Raw genomic sequence first — 22,006 nt, 5'->3', positions numbered from 1 at the left:
TTTTGTTGCCGTTTTTACTTTGCTACCTGACGGTTTTTACTTTTTCATTACCGTATATTTTTACTTTTTCCCTCACTCAACTTTTTTTTTTTCATTCAACTTTCCTACCCCGGAGGTTTTATCTGGACATGGTTCGTCAGGACTTCAAACAGCCGAAGCTAAGTAACATTAACATGATGCCTTCTAATTGCAGTCGTTGTACTCATAATATACAGGAGAACGATCGCCTTACGGCAAGGATAGCTGTGCTGCAAGCCCAGCTTCAGACGCAATCGTTAGGCAAGGGTCATTTCAGTGTAGGAAAGGATGAAACAGCGTCTGTGCCACCAGTAAGTACAGATAGTAACGTTAGTATAAACCCCCTCGCACGGTCCCCGCAGCCGGACATCTTTCTCATGGCTTCTGGAGGGAAACGCTGTAGGAATGCTCAACCGGTGTCGCTTATTCAGCCGACAGAAACTTTCAACCGGTTCTCCCCGTTAAGCGAGTCGGAGTCGGAGGCCGAGACTTCTCTGGTCTCTGCTCCTCCCGTTGTGGGGTCTGAGACGCCGACGGCTCCCACCATTAGCTCTGACAAATTGAAAACCCTAGTCATTGGCGACTCCATTACCCGCAGTATTAGACTTAAAACTAATCATCCAGCGATCATACACTGTTTACCAGGGGGCAGGGCTACCGACGTTAAGGCTAATCTAAAGACGGTGCTGGCTAAAGCTAAAACTGGCGAGTGTAGAGAGTATAGAGATATTGTTATCCACGTCGGCACCAACGATGTTAGGATGAAACAGTCAGAGGTCACCAAGCGCAATATAGCTTCAGCGTGTAAATCAGCTAGAAAGATGTGTCGGCATCGAGTAATTGTCTCTGGCCCCCTCCCAGTTAGGGGGAGTGATGAGCTCTACAGCAGAGTCTCACAACTCAATCGCTGGATGAAAACTGTTTTCTGCCCCTCCCAAAAGATAGAATTTGTAGATAACTGGCCCTCTTTCTGGGATTCACCCACAAACAGGACCAAGCCTGGCCTGCTGAGGAGTGACGGACTCCATCCTAGCTGGAGGGGTGCTCTCATCTTATCTACGAACATAGACAGGGCTCTAACTCCTCTAGCTCCACAATGAAATAGGGTGCAGGCCAGGCAACAGGCTGTTAGCCAGCCTGCCAGCTTAGTGGAGTCTGCCACTAGCACAGTTAGCGTAGTCAGCTCAGCTTTCTCCATTGAGACCGTGTCTGTGCCTCGATCTTGGTTGGGCAAAATTAAAAATGGCGGTGTTCGCTTCAGTAATCTTACTAGTATAAAGACCTCCTCCATTCCTGCCATTATTGAAAGAGATTGTGATACTTCACATCTCAAAATTGGGTTACTTAATGTTAGATCCCTCACTTCCAAGGCAGTTATAGTCAATGAACTAATCACTGATCATAATCTTGATGTGATTGGCCTGACTGAAACATGGCTTAAGCCTGATGAATTTACTGTGTTAAATGAGGCCTCACCCCCTGGTTACACTAGTGACCAAACCCCCCGTGCATCCGGCAAAGGCGGAGGTGTTGCTAACATTTACGATAGCAAATTTCAATTTACAAAAAAAAAAACAATGACGTTTTCGTCTTTTGAGCTTCTAGTCATGAAATCTATGCAGCCTACTCAATCACTTTTTATAGCTACTGTTTACAGGCCTCCTGGGCCATATGCAGTGTTCCTTACTGAGTTCCCTGAATTCCTATCGGATCTTGTAGTCATAGCAGATAATATTCTAATTTTTGGTGACTTTAACATTCACATGGAAAAGTCCACAGACCCACTCCAAAAGGCTTTCGGAGCCATCATCGACTCAGTGGGTTTTGTCCAACATGTCTCTGGACCTACTCACTGCCACAGTCATACTCTGGACCTAGTTTTGTCCCATGGAATAAATGTTGTGGATCTTAATGTTTTTCCTCATAATCCTGGATTATCGGACCACCATTTTATTGCGTTTACAATTGCAACAAATAATCTGCTCAGACCCCAACCAAGGAAGATTAAAAGTCGTGCTATAAATTCTCAGACAACCCAAAGATTCCTTGATGCCCTTCCAGACTCCCTCTGCCTACCCAAGGACGTCAGAGGACAAGAATCAGTTAACCACCTAACCGAGGAACTCAATTCAACCTTGCGCAATACCCTAGATGCAGTTGCACCCCTAAAAATTTAAAACATCTGTCATAAGAAACTAGCTCCCTGGTATACAGAAAATACACGAGCTCTGAAGCAAGCTTCCAGAAAATTGGAACGGAAATGGCGCCACACTAAACTGGAAGTCTTCCGACTAGCTTGGAAAGACAGTACCGTGCAGTATCGAAGAGCCCTCACTGCTGCACGATCATCCTATTTTTCCAACTTAATTGAGGAAAATAAGAACAATCCGAAATTTCTTTTTGACACTGTCGCAAAGCTAACTAAAAAGCAGCATTCGCAAATGGAGGATGGCTTTCACTTCAGCAGTAATAAATTTATGAACTTTTTTGAGGAAAAGATCATGATCATTAGAAAGCAAATTACGGACTCCTCTTTAAATCTGGGTATTCCTCCAGGGCTTCATTGTCCAGAGTCTGCACAACTCTGCCAGGACCTTGGCTCAAGGGAGATACTAAAGTGTTTTAGTACTATATCTCTTGACACAATGATGAAAATAATCATGGCCTCCAAACCCTCAAGCTGCATACTGGACCCTATTCCAACTAAACTACTGAAAGAGCTGCTTCCTGTGCTTGGCCCTCCTATGTTGAACATAATAAACGGCTCTCTATCCACCGGATGTGTACCAAGCTCACTAAAAGTGGCAGTAATAAAGCCTCTCTTGAAAAAGCCGAATCTTGACCCAGAAATTATAAAAAACTATCGGCCTATATCGAATCTTCCATTCCTCTCAAAAATTTTAGAAAAAGTTGTTGCGCAGCAACTCACTGCCTTCCTGAAGACAAACAATGTATACGAAACGCTTCAGTCTGGTTTTAGACCCCATCATAGCACTGAGACTGCACTTGTGAAGGTGGTAAATGACCTTTTAATGACGTCAGACCGAGGCTCTGCATCTGTCCTCATGCTCCTAGATCTTAGTGCCGCTTTTGATACCATCGATCACCACATTCTTTTGGAGAGATTGGAAACCCAAATTGGTCTACATGGACAAGTTCTGGCCTGGTTTAGATCTTATCTGTCGGAAAGATATCAGTTTGTCTCTGTGAATGGTTCGTCCTCTGACAAATCAATTGTAAATTTCGGTGTTCCTCAAGGTTCCGTTCTAGGACCACTATTGTTTTCACTATATATTTTACCTCTTGGGGATGTCATTCGAAAACATAATGTTAAATTTCACTGCTATGCGGACGACACACAGCTGTACATTTCAATGAAACATGGTGAAGCCCCAAAATTGCTCTCGCTAGAAGCCTGTGTTTCAGACATAAGGAAGTGGATGGCTGCAAATTTTCTACTTTTAAACTCGGACAAAACAGAGATGCTTGTCCTAGGTCCCAAGAAACAAAGAGATCTTCTGTTGAATCTGACAATTAATCTGGATGGTTGTACAGTCGTCTCAAATAAAACTGTGAAGGACCTCGGCGTTACTCTGGACCCTGATCTCTCTTTTGAAGAACATATCAAGACTGCTTCAAGGACAGCTTTTTTCCATCTACGTAACATTGCAAAAATCAGAAACTTTCTGTCCAAAAATGACGCAGAAAAATTAATCCATGCTTTTGTTACTTCTAGGCTCGACTACTGCAATGCTCTACTTTCCGGCTACCCGGATAAAGCACTAAACAAACTTCAGTTAGTGCTAAATACGGCTGCTAGAATCCTGACTAGAACCAAAAAATTTGATCATATTACTCCAGTGCTAGCTTCCCTACACTGGCTTCCTGTTAAGGCAAGGGCTGATTTCAAGGTTTTACTGCTAACCTACAAAGCATTACATGGGCTTGCTCCTACCTATCTTTCCGATTTGGTCCTGCCGTACATACCTACACGTACGCTACGGTCACAAGACGCAGGCCTCCTAATTGTCCCTAGAATTTCTAAGCAAACGGCTGGAGGTAGGGCTTTCTCCTATAGAGCTCCATTTTTATGGAATGGTCTGCCTACCCATGTGAGAGACGCAGACTCAGTCTCAACCTTTAAGTCTTTACTGAAGACTTATCTCTTCAGTAGGTCCTATGATTAAGTATAGTCTGGCCCAGGAGTGTGAAGGTGAACGGAAAGGCTGGAGCAACGAACCGCCCTTGCTGTCTCTGCCTTGTCGGTTCCCCTCTTCCCACTGGGATTCTCTGCCTCTAACCCTTTTACAGGGGCTGAGTCACTGACTTACTGGTGTTCTTCCATGCCGTCCATGGGAGGGGTGCGTCACTTGAGTAGGTTGAGCCACTGACGTGGTCTTCCTGTCTGGGTTGGCGCCCCCCCCTTGGGTTGTGCCGTGGCGGACATCTTTGTGGGCTATACTCGGCCTTGTCTTCGGACGGTAAGTTGGTGGTTGTAGATATCCCTCTAGTGGTGTGGGGGCTGTGCTTTGGCAAAGTGGGTGGGGTTATATCCTGCCTGTTTGGCCCTGTCCGGGGGTATCATCGGATGGGGCCACAGTGTCTTCTGATCCCTCCTGTCTCAGCCTCCAGTATTTATGCTGCAGTAGTTTATGTGTCGGGGGGCTAGGGTCAGTCTGTTACATCTGGAGTATTCTCTTGTCTTATCCGGTGTCCTGTGTGAATGTAAATATGCTCTCTCTAATTCTCTCTTTGTTTCTTTCTTTCTCTCGGAGGACCTGAGCCCTAGGACTACCTGGCATGATGACTCCTTGCTGTCCCCAGTCCACCTGGCCATGCTGCTGCTCCAGTTTCAACTGTTCTGCCTGCGGCTACGGAACCCTGACCTGTTCACCGGACGTGCTTGTTGCACCCTCAACAATTACTATGATTATTATTATTTGACCATGCTGGTCATTTACGAACATTTTAACATCTTGACCATGTTCTGTTATAATATCCACCCGGCACAGCCAGAAGAGGACTGGCCACCCCTCATAGCCTGGTTCCTCTCTAGGTTTCTTCCTAGGTTTTTGGCCTTTCTCAGGAGTTTTTCCTAGGGAGTTTTTCCCAGCCACCGTGCTTCTTTCACATGCATTGCTTGCTGTTTGGGGTTTTAGGCTGGGTTTCTGTACAGCACTTTGAGATTTCAGCTGATGTACGAAGGGCTATATAAATAAATTTGATTTGATTTGATTTGATTTGAAAGAAGCACGGTGGCTACGAAAAACTCCCTAGGAAAAACTCCCTAGAAAGGCAAAAACCTAGGAAGAAACCTAGAGAGGAACCAGGCTATGAGGGGTGGCCAATCCTCTTCTGGCTGTGCAGGGTGGATATTATAACAGAACATGGTCAAGATGTTAAAATGTTCATAAATGACCAGCATGGTCAAATAATAATAATCATAGTAGTTGTCGAGGGTGCAACAAGCACGTCCGGTGAACAGGTCAGGGTTCCATAGCCGCAGGCAGAACAGTTGAAACTGGAGCAGCAGCACGGCCAGGTGGACTGGGGACAGCAAGGAGTCATCATGCCAGGTAGTCCTGAGGCATGGTCCTAGGGCTCAGGTCCTCCGAGAGAAAGACAGAAAGAGAGAAAGAGAGAATTAGAGAGATCATATTTAAATTCACACAGGACACCGGCTAAGACAAGAGAAATACTCCAGATGTAACAGACTGACCCTAGCCCCCCGACACATAAACTACTGCAGCATAAATACTGGAGGCTGAGACAGGAGGGATCAGAAAACACTGTGGCCCCATCCGATGATACCCCCGGACAGGGCCAAACAGGCAGGATATAACCCCACCCACTTTGCCAAAGCACAGCCCCCACACCACACCAGTATATTCCATTTACTTTTGATACTTAAGTATATTTAAAACCAAATACTTTTAGACTTTTACTTAAGTAGTATTTCACTGGGTGACACTCACTTTTACTTGAGTCATTTTCTATTAAGGTATCTTTACTTTTACTCAAGAATGACAATTGAGTACTTTTTCCACCACTGAGGCAAGCAGATCAGAGATGCTAAGGTGACACCCAAGCATATGCCATGTGTTTATGTGCCACACACAAATATGAATGTCATATTTTTTATGTTTATTTCATTTGTTATCTGATGGAGCCATTCCTTGTATCATTTTCTAGGCCTCCCAGGTATTTGCATTTAAAGTAATGTATATGATTACTGCTGCTAGGGGGAGCTGTGACGTCAATGGGGAGCGTTAGTGAGATCGTGAGGTCTTAGAGGTTTCTTCTTCAATCTTGGAGAATGCCTACTACTGAAAACTAATAACGTTTCTCCGTCTCATCATTTTACCATATTAATTCAGTTAGGTAATGTGCAAAAGTGCAATATGACTCTGAAAATATTGAGGTAACATGGTTAACTACATTGTCCATGAGTTTGGTCACATTTGAAGACAATTGAAGGGAGTTTTAACAGAGTGATAAACTGGTTGGTATTTTCTCCATTGTAAGTAATGGAGGTTGGCTAGGTTGCTAATGGTTTACATGTAAGAGAAGGGATCAAGATGGCGTCCGAACTTTCTGTACTTTTTTTCAACAACGTTTTAGATCCTATTTGTTTTATTTTCTATCAATAAAGACCCAGTTTAGTTCAGGTAATATATGTGATGTCACGATAAAATGCGTTAATATTTCTACAAAAATAGCGTTTAAAAGTTTGCTAACTTGATGCTAACTAAATTTAGCTTCTCTAAGCGCTAGCTAGCTCTAGGCTAGTTGATCTCAGTCAGTGTTATCTTACATGTTAGTGGTTTATAATATAATGGTTGTAGCACCGTTTAGCACAGACCTCCAGTAATTTATAGCTTTTTCCAAATTGACTGTCTGGTCAGAGTGACTCAGTAAAGACAGACTGAATCAACACAGAGAGATTGAGAGAGAGAGAGAGAGAGAGAGAGAGAGAGAGAGAGAGAGATTGTCTAGACTCAGACTGATTTAACACGATTGGTTTGACGACCAGAGAAGAGAAAGAAAACATTTATGAGCTGAACAATATGCCAGTGGAAAGGAGGACAGTACCAGGTGACCCAATTGTGGTTTGTGACTATTATGATTTCCCATTTTAGCCAATTCAGTTGCAGTAATTCGGTTACAGAATTTTTGGTAATTCCGCTACCAATTTCGTAACGGAAATACTAGTTTTAATCACTTAATAATTCACAAACAAAATATACATCAGAAATATCACTAGAACTAATTGTTAGCTCTACCATTACTTGTTACTTCTGCGAACGTTAATTATCCTCCCTCCTCACAAAGACAAATGTGAAAATATCTTAAGCGGAATTACAAGGCACAAAGCAATATTTCTTAAACTTAAACAATTTCTCCAAAACCAAATGTAAGTGTTGATATTAGTAGTCAGGGGTCTTTACGTCAACATTATTCTGTTTTTATGTAGTTCTAATATTGGTGTCACGTCCTGACCCGTATAAGGGTTATTTGTTATTGTAGTTTGGTCAGGACGTGGCAGAGGGTATTTGTTTTATGTGGTTCGGGGTGGTGGTTTTGGTGAAGGGTATTTGATTTATGTATTCCGGGGTTTTTGGGCACTGTTCCTTGTTTATGTATTTCTATGTTTAGTCTAGTTGGTTGTATGTCTATGTTTAGGTTAATGGGGGGTTGGACTCTCAATTGGAGGCAGGTGCTTTCTCGTTGCCTCTGATTGAGAGTCCTATATATGGGTATGTGTTTGGTTTAGTGTTTGTGGGAGATTGTTTCTTGTTTTGCGTGTGTGAGCCTTACAAGACTGTTCTGTTGATCGTTCGTCCTTTGTTTATTATTTTGGTGTTCACTTTTGAGTTAAAATAAATATCAAGATGAGCATCCACATTCCTGCTGCGTTTTGGTCCTCCATTCCAGACGTCAACCGTGACAGAATCTCCCACCACAAACGGACCAAGCAGCAGAGGAAGGAGCAACAGGTGGACTGGAAGGAGCAGAGGGAATTTGAGTTGGACCAACGGGAGAAATGGACATGGGAGCAGATTCTGGCCGGAGAGGGCCCATGGAGGAAGTCTGGTGAGGACCGGGAACGCTACCAGGGTACACAACTGGCGAGGAGACCGGAGACGCACCCCCAATACATTTTTTGGGGGGGGCACACGGACAGATCGGCGGAGCCAAGGTTGGAACCAGAGCTAGTCGGGGTAAAATTGGAGGTGAGAGAAACGGAGACTATAAAGGAGTTAATGGGAAAATTGGAGGAGAAAAGGATGAGAGAGCTACTGTGTTGGTGTATTAGGCACGACATTCGCCCTACAGAGCGTGTCCTAATGATATCACCTGAGTTAGGGTTGTATACTAATCCTGAGGTGCGTGCTAGCTGTCTGGTGAAGATGGTACCAGCACCACGCACCAGGCCTCCAGTTTGTCAGCCCAGTCCAACTCGTCCTGTTCCCGTTCCCCGCACTAGCCCTGAAGTTCGAACCCCTAGTCTGGCACGTCCAGTACCAGCACCACGCATCTGGCTTCCAGCGCGTCAGCCCAGTCCGACTCATCCTGTTCCCGCTCTCCGCACTAGCCCTGAGGTGCGTGTTCCCAGGCTGATACCTCCAGTACCAGCACCACGCATCAGGCTTCCAGTGCGCCAACCCAGTTCGACTCGGCCTGTTTCCGCTCCCCACACTAGCCCTGAGGTGCGTGTCCCCAGACTGGCACAACCAGTACCAGCACCACGCATCAGGCTTCCAGTGCGTCAGCCCAGTCCGACTCGTCCTGTTCCCGCTCCCCGCACTAGCCCTGAGGTGCGTGTTCCCAAGCTGATACCTACAGTACCAGTACCACGCATCAGGCATCTAGTGCGTCAGTCGCTCGCCAGTCAGGAGTAGCCAGAGCTGCCAGTCAGTCAGGAGTCGCCAGAGCCGCCCGTCAGTCAGGAGTCGCCAGAGCCGCCCGTCAGTCAGGAGTCGCCAGAGCCGCCCGTCAGTCAGGAGTCGCCAGAGCCGCCCGCCAGTCAGGAGTCGCCAGAGCCGCCCGCCAGTCAGGAGTCGCCAGTGCCATCCGCCAGTCAGGAGTCGCCAGAGCCGCCCGCCAGTCAGGAGTCGCCAGAGCCGCCCGCCAGTCAGGAGTCGCCAGAGCCGCCCGCCAGTCAGGAGTCCCCAGAGCTGCCCGCCAGTCAGGAGTCGCCAGAGCCGCCCGCCAGTCAGGAGTCGCCAGAGCGGCCCGCCAGTCAGGAGCCGCCAGAGCGGCCCGTCTGCCCGGATCAGCCAGAGCGGCCCGTCTGCCCGGATCAGCCAGAGCGGCCCGTCTGCCCAGATCAGCCAGAGCGGCCCGTCTGCCCGGATCAGCCAGAGGGGCCCGTCTGCCCGGATCAGCCAGAGCGGCCCGTCTGCCCGGATCAGCCAGAGCGGCCCGTCTGCCCGGATCAGCCAGAGCGGCCCGTCTGCCCGGAGCTGCCAGAGTGGCCCGTCGCGCCGGATCTGCCAGAGTGGCCCGTCGCGCCGGATCTGCCAGAGTGGCCCGTCGCGCCGAATCTGCCAGAGTGGCCCGTCGCGCCGGATCTGCCAGAGTGGCCCGTCTGCCCGGATCAGCCAGAGTGGCCCGTCTGCCCGGATCAGCCAGAGTGGCCCGTCTGCCCGGATCAGCCAGAGTGGCCCGTCTGCCCGGATCAGCCAGAGTGGCCCGTCTGCCCGGAGCTGCCAGAGTGGCCCGTCTGCCCCGAGCTGCCAGAGTGGCCCGTCTGCCCGGAGCTGCCAGAGTGGCCCGTCGCGCCGGATCTGGGGTTTGCATCCGGGGTTTGCACCTTGGGGGGGGGAACTGTCACGTCCTGACCAGTATAAGGGTTATTTGTTATTGTAGTTTGGTCAGGACGTGGCAGAGGGTATTTGTTTTATGTGGTTCGGGGTGGTGTTTTTGGTGAAGGGTATTTGATTTATGTATTCTGGGGTTTTTGGGCACTGTTCCTTGTTTATGTATTTCTATGTTTAGTCTAGTTGGTTGTATGTCTATGTTTAGGTTAATGGAGGGTTGGACTCTCAATTGGAGGCAGGTGCTTTCTCGTTGCCTCTGATTGAGAGTCCTATATATGGGTATGTGTTTGGTTTAGTGTTTGTGGGAGATTGTTTCTTGTTTTGCGTGTGTGAGCCTTACAAGACTGTTCTGTTGATCGTTCGTCCTTTGTTTATTATTTTGGTGTTCACTTTTGAGTTAAAATAAATATCAAGATGAGCATCCACATTCCTGCTGCGTTTTGGTCCTCCATTCCAGACGTCAACGGTGAAAATTGGACCTTTTTAGACTTTTTCTGGGTAATGTTTTCTAAAATCTGTTTACCCATAAATCAAAGCCTTCACTGGTTGAAAAATGTATCTAGAATAATATTTCCCCAAAATGTATACTCTTAGATTTCATTTGACACCAAATTACACATGCTCCTATGAACGTCACATTGGTGCTCCTGGGTCCTTTTACATCGAAATGCCCTACTGTGACTCTAGAGATGCTATCCATCCCCAACTAGTAATAAAGTGATCGCCTGGTTGCTGCTGGCCTCTCCAGCTTCAGGCTGAATCACACCCATGATGAGAGGAGGTTTACTGGAGACACATGGAGAAACTACAGTCTGAATCACACCCATGATGAGAGGAGGTTTACTGGAGACACATGGAGAAACTACAGTCTGAATCACACCCATGATGAGAGGAGGTTTACTGGACACACATGGAGAAACTACAGTCTGAATCACACCCATGATGAGAGGAGGTTTACTGGAGACACATGGAGAAACTACAGTCTGAATCACACCCATGATGAGAGGAAGTTTGCTGGACACAAGGAGAAACTACAGTCTGAATCACACCCATGATGAGAGGAGGTTTACTGGACACAGGGAGAAACTACAGTCTGAATCACACCCATGATGAGACTACCGTTAACCTCTCTGGCGCATGTGGGACGAATTCGTCCCACCTACGTAACAGCCACTTCAATCCAGTGGCGCGATTTTTGAATCGTTTGAAATACTATTACTTCAATTTCTCAAACATATGACTATTTTACAGCTATTTAAAGACAAGAATCTCGTTAATCTAACCACACTGTCCGATTTCAAAAAGGCTTTACAACGAAAGCAAAACATTAGATTATGTCAGGAGAGTGCCCAGCCAGAAATAATCAGACACCCATTTTTCAAGCTAGCATATCATGTCACATAAACCCAAACCACAGCTAAATGCAGCACTAACCTTTTATGATCTTCATCAGATAACACACCTAGGACATTATGTTATACAATACATGCATGTCTGTTCAATCAAGTTCATATTTATATCAAAAAACAGCTTTTTACATTAGCATGTGACGTTCAGAAAAAGCATACCCCCGCAAACTTCCGGGGAATTTACTCACGATAAACGTTCACAAAAAGCATAACAATTATTTTAAGAATTATAGATACATTACTCCTCTATGCACTCGATATGTCCGATTTTAAAATAGCTTTTCGGGATGAAGCACATTTTGCAATATTCTAAGTACATAGCCCAGCCATCACGGGCTAGCTATTTAGACACCCGGCAAGATTAGCCTTCACCAAAATCACATTTCCTATAAGAAAAATGTTATTACCTTTCTTGTTCTTCGTCAGAATGCACTCCCAGGACTTCTACTTCAATAACAAATGTAGGTTTGGTCCCAAATAATCCATCGTTATGTTCCATCAACGACGTTTTGTTCGTGAGTTCTAGACACTATCCCAAAGGCAAATCACGGCCACGAGCATGGCGCATTACGTGACAAAAAATTTCTAAATATTCCATTACCGTACTTCGAAGCATGTCAACCGCTGTTTAAAACCAATTTTTATGCCATTTATCTCGTAGAAAAGCAATAATATTCCGACCGGGAATCTGCAATGAGCCTAAACAGCCGAATGAAATTTCTCCACGGGGGCGAATCGTGCATGCGCCTCATTCAATGACCCTCTGATCGGCCACTTGGCAAAGGCGATAATCTGTTTCAGCCAGAGGCCGCCTCGTCATCGTTCAGGTTTTTCCCGGGTTCTGAGAGCCTATTGGAGCCCTAGGAATTGTCACGTTACAGCTAAGATCCTTACTCTTCAATAAACAGATGCAAGACGCACGACTCCTTGTCAGACAGGCCACTTCCTGCATGAAACCTTGTCAGGTTTTTGCCTGCCATAGGAGTTCTGTTATACTCACAGACACCATTCAAACAGTTTTAGAAACTTTAGGGTGTTTTCTATCCAAACCTGAACAATAATATGCATATTCTAGCTTCTGAGTTGGTGTAGAAGGCAGTTAAAAATGGGCACATATTTTTTCCAAAATTCTCAATGCTGCCCCCTAGCCCCAACAGGTTTTAAGGCTTAAAGGTTTGGTTAATGTTAGGGTTAAGGTTAAGGTTAAGGTTAGGGTCAGTTTCAGGTTTTGGCCAGACGGGCTGTCAATGGGATGTTGGTCAGAAAAGTCCATTTAGTCTCTCCCTTCTCAAACCTGTCCTCCCCCTAACCAGTTCATATCATGTATTCCACCACCAGCACACCTGATTCACTAATCAGAGGTTTTGATGATTAGTTGACCAGCGGTACAAAGTGGACTGGATCTAGGTGAACTATGTGGAGGGTCTTCCAGGGACAGTACAGTACAGACTGAGAAGATAACAACAGTGTAGTTTACTCAACTCATTCACACTATCATGATTATTGTTTAGAGAGAAGATCAGCACAAGGGCATAAAGTGTAAGATATAGCAAGAGAGGACAATATGGTGCAAGGTAGCCAAAGTGGAATCAAAAGTCAAAGGCCTAATCATCAATCAAATATGAAATATAAAACCAAAATATAATCTGCATATAAAGACAACATGTCATCTACATGTGTTATAGAATAGCTCCCTTCTCACATCCCAGGTCATGTTTGGACTGGAACGTGACAACTCAACGGGCTATGCGCATCTCCCCAATAGCCTACAGACAACTTTCCTGAGTGCAATGTGATTAATGTGACAGATATGTACAGTATAATAAGCATAGTGAAGAAGGTAAAGATCCCACCTCTGACGCACAGCAGAGACATCGCTGCTGAGATTTCCCCTTGAGCAAGAGTCCCTCAACAATTTAAAAACACTCATTGCGTTTCAATGAATGTGCTTCCCAAACGCTTGTTGCATCGTAAACTATCCTCCCTCCCTTGGGACATTCAGCGGATGGATGATGAGCCGCTGCCATTTACTTGGATGAGAGGTTGGACGAACGCTCCTCCAGCTCACGATACGCAATGGTGGAGAACTACAGTGTGGTGATGTGTCGTTCACGAACGAACGGCTCTTTTTGAACGGATCTTTTTGTTGAACGTCAGGAACCGAAATGCATCGGTGAAAGATCCATTCATCTGGCTCTCTGATTTGTAGGCTATGGTTGCTGTTTGTATTTAATTGAACTTTAGGTCCATACAAAGAGAAATCACACAACATAGACTACCAAATAACCTTAGGCAAAAATACACGAATTAAAAGTCAAGTGAAAATGGTTATAAATGTCTTTATCAATTATGAGTAGCTCAACAATATCGACTTTTGGACACTGATGCGCAGGAGAAGCCCTAGCTGTCAATCAAGCAGGCGCGGTGAACCGATTATGACGCTCAAGCGTTTCAAATGACGCAACAATACAGCTCCAGACCAGAGAAAGTTAATGCCAAAGATATTATTCGGTTCCACACTAAAACTGCGCTTTGACACGTGTGATTTGAGGTGAGTCAAATATTTACACAAGTTTACAATACATGAACCAACCGCTAGCCTACTTAGCCTATAATTCTGTCATGGTAAGATAACACATGTGAAGGTGAACGTTAATGTATTTGAAATATTTTTTCTTTCTGACATTATAAAATACAATTATATCTTTGTTTTTTTCTGTTGCTATCAATCAGTCCATCTATATCTACTCTTCTATATGTCTGTTTTGCTGACTTATCTGTCTGTCTGTCGGACTATCTGTCTGTCTGTGTACTGTCTAGCCAGCATATGCCAGAAAGGTTCTTTCACACAGGCTCATATTCACAAAGTCTCATAGAAGGAGTGCTGATCAATAATCAGTTTTGTCTTTTAAATCCAACTGAATACGTTTTGATGGACGGGGGGGATCTGATCCTAGATCAGCACTCCTACCCTGAAACACTTTGTGAACACAATCCAGGTGTACTGTGATTATGAAGTTGTGATGAGGTATTATTATATTACTTGTGCTGATGCATGATGGGTTGTAGGCTAGAGCTTGAGTACTGTAGTGTGTAGACTATTTCTGAATTCACTGACCTGGTGAGTAAATGTTGTGTACAATGGCCCCATCTAGTGACAGAAACATAGAAACACACATTGTTGCTGAACGAAGGCATCTCTTTATTTTCCAGAAATAAAACTTGTAGACCTTTACTACAGTCTCTGAGAAGATGGACACCTCTTCTTCTTCTGGACGATCTCCGTCTCCTACTGGGACTGTCTTCTTACCCCCTCCTATCATGTGGAACAGTCTGTAAGTCATTCATCACATAACCTAGCTCTGGTCCAGGGCATTATGTGCGGCTTGCTGAAGGAAGGCTCAGTGTCTGCAAGCTGTACGTAACGCCCTGGACCAGAGCTACACATTACCCACCTCTGGCCATCATTGACAGTCAACTCATTACATTCACGTACTGTAAGTCACAGTTGTGTGAGTTGTGTTATTAAAGACAGTTTAATTGCGCAGAGGTTTAATTATTATTTTAACGCTGTAATAAATTGTCTGAGTTCACTTCCTAAATAATGTGTTGACATTCCTTTCCTCCCAGCTACAAGCAGGCAGAGATGGAGTTTCAGTTCCTGAGAGAAGAGAAGAAGACCTGTACAACGAAGGAAGCCCACATGCTTGAGTTGAGAGGGAAGGATCGAACGATCCGAAATCAGAAGAAGGAGATGGACAGACTTCAAGTCTGCCTCTGGGAGGAGGAAAAGAAGAAGAGCAATGATGGAACGGAGAAGGACAAGATCATTGAACATCTACAGTCTGAGACAGACCATCTCAGATCCCTTTTAAAAGAGGAAAAGAGGAAAAGAAGAGTAGAAAGGGGTCTAATGAATGAGTGGAAGGCTGAGATCCTGAGACTGAGGGAGTCAGAGAGCCAGAGAGAGGCAGAGAGCCAGAGGGAGGCAGAGAGACAGAGGGAGTCAGAGAGCCAGAGAGAAGCAGAGACAGAGGGAGGCAGAGAGCCAGAGAGAGGCAGAGAGACAGAGGGAGGCAGAGAGACAGAGAGACAGAGAGAAGCAGAGAGACAGAGGGAGGCAGAGAGAGTCACAGAAGCGATGGAGAACCAGAGAAAAATGCAGGAGATCAAGAGAGTCAAACATCTGCTGGAGCTACTGATGGTGGATCTACAACTGGCCCACGTAAGACATGTCATTGTTATTATTAAAAGGCAGTGTATATTCACCCAGCTGAAAATGAATGACGGTGGACAGCGGTACACTAACCCAATGTTAACTTTTATGCCTTTCCTTAACATTAACCCTTACCTTGACCTCACTGAAACTATACCTAACCTTTCCTTAACCCAACCCTAGGTCCTGAACCTAACCTTCATTTATCTCAACCCCTATGCCTTTCTTCTGCCGGTTGAATATCCACTTCCTTATTAACATCATTACTGTTGTTGTTGTTGATAACTGTATGTGTGCAGGTTGTAAATAATTGCATTAGTGAAACATCATTTGTAGGAGTAATTTCTGCAAGCATAAACATCAGAGGCAACATTGTTATAACATCACACAAATTGCAAATTTCTCAAACCGCTAACTGAATGGGCAAGCTAGTTGTGTGTTTGTATTTGTCCATAAAATGTCTCGTAATTTTTTCAAACATGTCAATACACTAATTGACAATGAATTGTCCAGATGAATTGATCAAAATAACCCTGCTATTGATGTTGTCCAGTGTTTGATTCAATTACCTAGGTCTAGGTTGTATTTCTATGTATCATTCTCTGCAAATCCTTTGAAAGTATGTCTTGGTCATAGATTATCACTAATTTCACCTTTTAAAATGAAGCAAGAGATAGAGAGATTGAGGCTATGGCAGAAAGTCTGGAGGATCAGCGACCAAGACTGGCCTGGAACAACAAACCTATTGAGACAGAAAGAGAGAGGGAAAGAGAGAGGGAAAGAGAGAGAGAAAGGGAGATGGAAAGGGAGAGAAAACCAGAATTGGAAAGACAAGAAATGAAGAAGAAAGTGAAACAGGCAGAAGAAACGATAAAAGCGTTAGAACGAGAGATTGATAGATTGAAAGAGATTGAAAAGAAGATAATATTTGAAAGAGAAAGAGACATGCGTATTGCAGAGAACGAGAAAGTCAAACTGGTTAACGAAAAGGCAAAAGAGTTAGAGAGAGAGGTTGAGAGACTGAAAGAAGATATGACAACAAAAGAAATGCAATACAAAATCAAATTTGAAAGAGCGAAAGAAGCGTATAGAAGACAGAATGAGAGAGTGAAACAGGTTCACCAAAATGTACTAGTGTTAGACAGAGAGGTTGCGAGAATGAAAGAAGAGATTAGATTGAAAGACGAGACTGAACCAGAGAGAACATTTGATAGAGACAGAGAGAGAGAAAATGATTGGAGACGAAGTGAAGAGGAGATGAAAAATAGAGTGGAGAGAGCGATGGAGATGGAGACAGCCCTCATCAATGACAAAAAGACGTCTGAATTGGAGGAAGTCTTCAAGAAAATCAAGGAACAGCTGATAGAATTAGAAAATATGGAAACAGACAAAAATCTATGGAAACAGAACCAAATGGACATGGAGGAGAAGATGGAGGGTGAGAACAACAAACAGAAAGATGTAGAAAGAAAGAGAATGGAGAAAATACCAAAACAGAGACACCAAGAAGATGAGAAGAAGAAGGAGATGGAGAGAGAAGAAGAAGAGGAGAGACACAAACAGAAGCAAATAGAAATGGAAGAGGAAGAACGAGAGAGGGATAAAGAGACAGAGAGAGATCAAAAGAAAGAGAATGGAGAAGAGACAAAAAAATATGGAAAGAGAAGAAGAGAGACAGAGAGAGATTGAAAGAGAGAATGAAGAAGAAATATGTAAACAGAAGCAAATAGAGATGAAAGAGGAAGAAAGAGAAGAGAGACAGAAAGAAATCGATGAGAAAGAGAGACAGAGAGAGATTGGAGAGAAAGAGAGACGACAACAACAAGAGGAGAAAAAGAGAAAGTTTGAGAGAGATCAAGATGAAGAAGATATATGGAAACAGAAGCAAATTGAGATGTGTAGTAACTTGACAAGGAATGCCCACACGCATTTCGATATTACTTTCCTTTACTTTCAACCCAAACCTAAAGGTGTATTGCCAGGTACAAACGGTACAAATATAACAGAACTATATAGCCCACTCAGCCGGTGGTAGAATCACATTGCACAGAACTCACTCTTGGTGATGACATCATCAAAGGGGAAAGGTCAAGGTTAATGCCAATAATAACCATGTAATTATTTATATAGTGTCCACACTATAACACTTCTCCCCCCTCAATTTAAATCCCCCCCTGTAAGGAAAACATAAGGTTAACAAGTAAACCACATTAGTGTTTTCTTCTCTTTACTACACCACCCTGTAGAACTTCTGCTGGTGTTACGGTAAATGTAACCAAAACAACAACAATAAAATGACAGTCCTTATTTCTTTTCAACTAGGTCTGCTGCTCCAAACAAACACTAACACCACGAGTCTCTGTCTCAACTACAGAGTTAGTCTTTCAGGAGGCTTGTGACTACGCTGTGATCTGCGCAGTACTCCTGGTGTGCTACGAGACACAGGTAAGGCATGTCCCAGTGGAGCTGGGTCTGAGGGCACAGGAGCGGGTTGGGTGTTTGTGAGAGAATGTCCATCACCCTCTGCTGGAACCACTGAATGCCCCTGTTCCTCAGATGCTGTTTCCTGTGGGATTTCAACTTGTATACTACCACCCACAGCTGTTCCGTCTGAAAACATGGTCTTGTCTTTGTCATAGCGCAGGCGGAGATGGTCCTGGTGTCTGCGCATGACTCGACCATCAGTCAGTTTGACCACAAAGGAGACGGGACCACTCTGACTCAGAATGATACCTGGCAACCAGCGTTGGCTGCTTGTGAAGTTGCGGATGTAGACAGTGTCATTGGGTTTTAACTGTCTCTCCCTTGCGTGGTGGTCATGTCTCTCTTTTTGTTTCTCCTGCTTCCGTTCCACTCGTGCTCTGATGTTCGGACGCAGTAGATCCAGGTGAGCTTTTGGCCTTCTGCCCATTAACATCACCGCTGGAGCCTGTCCTGTTGTTGTTTGTGGCGTGATGCGGTACTGGAACAAGAACCGAGAGAGCTTAGTAGTGATGGTTCCCCCAGTCATCCTTTTGAGCCCCTCTTTCAGTGTCTGCACAGCCCGCTCCGCTAAGCCGTTTGAGGCCGGGTGAAACGGGGCGCTGCGGACATGGCGGATCCCGTTTCTCCGCATGAATTCTTGGAACAAATCACAGGTAAACGTTGTTGCGTTGTCGGACACCAGAGAGTCCGGCAGACCATGGGTTGAAAACACCTGCCGAAGCTTTTCGATGGTTGTGGTCGCTGTGATGTTGCTCATGATGTGCGCCTCCAGCCACTTGGAGTGTGCGTCCACCATGACAAGGAACATGTGACCCATGAAAGGGCCTGCAAAATCTATATGCAGCCTAGACCATGGGTGGTCAGGCCACTCCCACAGATGTAGTGGCGCGGGCGGCGCCATCTTCTGGTTGATCTGGCACTCAGAACATGATTTAACTTTGTCTTCTACCTCCTGATCCATGTTAGGCCACCAGATGTAAGATCTGGCTAAACTTTTCATCCGGGAGGCACCCGGGTGAGCCTCATGGACCTCATCCATGACTTGTGCACGGCCAGGGGGTGGAACAACCACTCTGGACCCCCAGAGTATGCAGCCATCCTGCACACTCAGCTCAGTTTTGCGCTTTGCGTAAGGTCCTAGTCCATCATCCTCTATGACAGGAGGCCAACCCTGCATCAGGAATCTTTTCACTTGGGACAGGATAGGATCCCGGTCTGTCCACTGTTTGATCTGTTTGGCATTCACAGGTGAGTTTGACAATCTCTCCATTAGGAAAATTGTCTCGGGAGGCACCACAGTTGTGGCAGGCATCTCTGGTAGCGGGAGACGGCTGAGCGCGTCTGCATTTGCATTGTCCTTCCCCGCTCTATACACTATCGTATACTGGTAAGCCGACAGTGTCAGGGCCCAACGCTGTAACCTTGCTGAAGCCATGGGCGGAATGCATCTTGATTCACTAAAAAGGCTCATCAGTGGTTTGTGGTCAGTGCATATGGTGAAATGACGACCGTAGAGGTACTGATGGAAGCGTTTCACAGCAAAGACTATGGCCAGACCTTCCTTGTCTAACTGTGAATAACCCTTCTCAGCACTCGTCAGCGTACGTGATGCAAATCCAATGGGTCTCTCTGACCCGTCCTCCATCTGATGAGAGAGTACTGCCCCGACGCCATAGGGTGAGGCGTCACATGACAGGATGATCTCTTTGTCTTGGTCAAAATGAACCAGAAGTTGTGCTGATTGTAGTAGTGCTTTCACTTCCTTGAAAGCTTTCTCTTGTGCTGGCCCCCACTTCCATTTACAGTCTTTGTGGAGCAACTGATAAAGTGGAGCCAACACTGTTGACAGCTCAGGGAGGAACTTCCCATAGTAGTTCACCATGCCCAGGAACGACCTGAGCTCTGACCCATTCTTGGGGTTTGGAGCATCCTTGATTGCCCTGACTTTGTCCTCCACAGGACACAGACCCTGCGCTGTGATCTTGTGACCTAGGTATGTCACACTCTGTGCTTGGAATGTGCACTTGCTACGCTTCAGGCGCAGCCCTGCCTCAGAGAATCTCTTTAACACCTGGTCCAGATGGTGGAGGTGCTCCTCCTCCGTCTCCCCTGTAACCAGGATGTCATCCAGGTACACTGCTACATGAGGGATCCCCTGCAGCAGATTGTCCATTGTCCTCTGGAAAATGGCTGGGCTGGACGCCACTCCGAAAACCAAGCGGTTGTACCTGAACAAGCCTTTGTGCGTGTTGACTGTGACATACTCTTTTGAGTCCTCGTCCAGGAGGAGCTGTTGGTAGGCGTGACTCATGTCAAGCTTTGAGAACGTCTTGCCTCCTGCCAGTGTCGCGAACAAGTCCTCCACCCGTGGCAGCGGGTAAGCGTCTAGCTTAGAGGCCCTGTTGATGGTGAGTTTGTAGTCCCCACATATACGCACCGTGCCGTCACTTTTCAGAACGGGAACGATAGGAGCTGCCCAGCGGGAGAACTGAACGGGAGTAATGACGTTTGCTTCCTGCAGCCGCTCCAACTCATCTTCCACTTTCTTTTTCATGGCGTAAGGCACTGTCCTGGGCTTGAAAAAGCGAGGCTCGGCCTGAGGATCCACGAACAGCTTAACTGCAGTGCCCTGCAGTGTGCCCAGTTCATCTTTGAAAATCTCTGGGTATTTTTGAATGACATCCTCAGTCACTCGGGTGTGTTTTATCTCACCCCAGCTCAGTTGTATTTTGTTTAGCCAGTCACGCCCTAGTAAACTAGGCCCATTCCCTTTCACCACCAGGAGCCGTGCTCTCGCTTCCTGGCTGTTGTATGCAATGTTCACTTCTAGAGCCCCAAGCAATGGTATGGTCTCCCCGGTGTACGTACGCAGTCTGATCCCTGCCGGTGTGAGGGCAGAAACCTGTCTTGAGCCCCATTTTTGTTTGTAGGTCTCCTCACTTATGACAGAGGCAGAGGCCCCCGTGTCAACCTCCATCCTCATCTGCTTTCCATCTACCTCCACTGTAGCATAAATAGGCTCTGCGCGCGGCTCCCTCACATTAAACATGTTGTAGGAACAATGCTCGTCCTCCTCCTCTGTGCTCTCTAGGTGGTGCGCTGCTGACTGAGGCTTTGGTGCTGTGAACTTGCCCAGCCCAGTCCGCCCACCCTCTGGCTTGCTCCTAGGACCCCTGCATTTTTTTGCTAAATGTCCCTTTTTGTTGCAATTGTGACAGACAGTCTCCATGAACTTACAGTTGTTACCATAATGTGTCCCTCCACATCTGAAACATTCCACTGCTTTTCCCCTTTTTCCTGCCACCTCTTTTGTCACCTGATGCACTGCATAACTTTCACTGTTGGCCTTTTGAATATTTTTCACATTACTAGCGGCCATCTCCATCCCTTGAGATAGTTCCAATGCCCTCTTGAAAGTCAGTGTGGCTTCCCCAAGCAACCGGCGCTGTATGCTGTCCTCATTAATGCCACAGAATAATCTGTCACGGAGCATGTCCTCTAACATAGCCCCAAACTCACAATGTTCAGAGAGTTCACGTAATTCAGCAACAAAGTTAGCAACAGACTGACCTGTTTTCCGAAAATGGCAGTTAAACTTGAACCTCTGGACAATCACTGAAGGCTTTGGATTGTGGTGAGTCTGAACGAGAGCAACTAGATCCCCAAAAGGAATTTCTCCCGGTCTCCGTGGTGTAGCCAAATTCCTCATTAGCTTGTAGGTTTTAGCCCCACACACACTCAAGAGAATAGAGCGCTGTTTAGCCTCATCTATGATTCCATTTGCCAAGAAAAAGTGTCCCAACCTTTCCACATATTCCGTCCAGTCTTCGTTCTCTTCCACAAACTCAGTGATAGTCCCAAACATTGCCATTATAACGCCAACTTGTCCTTGATCCTCGTTAGCGATTTGCACTTGCTGCTGATTGTCCCCGTCGGCGTTTCCGTCCAGTGGCACCTGCTCTCCGTCGCTCATTAAGCTAGCTAGCTAACTCGCCCTGTACAAGTTGATAAAGTTTTATCCTCGTCGCCAAAAAGGTGTAGTAACTTGACAAGGA

The 22,006-nt window shown here is 45.8% G+C and overlaps 1 protein-coding gene across 1 annotated transcript; it reads right to left on the bottom strand.

The window, feature by feature from the left end:
• Window positions 1-18,108: 18,108 nt before the first annotated feature.
• On the bottom strand, window positions 18,109-22,006 carry LOC115151149 (uncharacterized protein K02A2.6-like; the record flags this gene model as incomplete). The annotated part of the gene is made up of 1 exon (XM_029695161.1): window positions 18,109-22,006. A coding segment is annotated over exon 1 (3,816 nt), but the record flags the coding sequence as incomplete, so codon positions are not given.

This window comes from Salmo trutta, chromosome 16 (assembly GCF_901001165.1).
Source record: "Salmo trutta chromosome 16, fSalTru1.1, whole genome shotgun sequence".
Lineage (NCBI taxonomy): Eukaryota > Metazoa > Chordata > Actinopteri > Salmoniformes > Salmonidae > Salmo > Salmo trutta.
The sequence above is the reverse complement of the archived record's forward strand: the minus strand, read 5'-3'. Positions and strand labels throughout refer to the sequence as shown.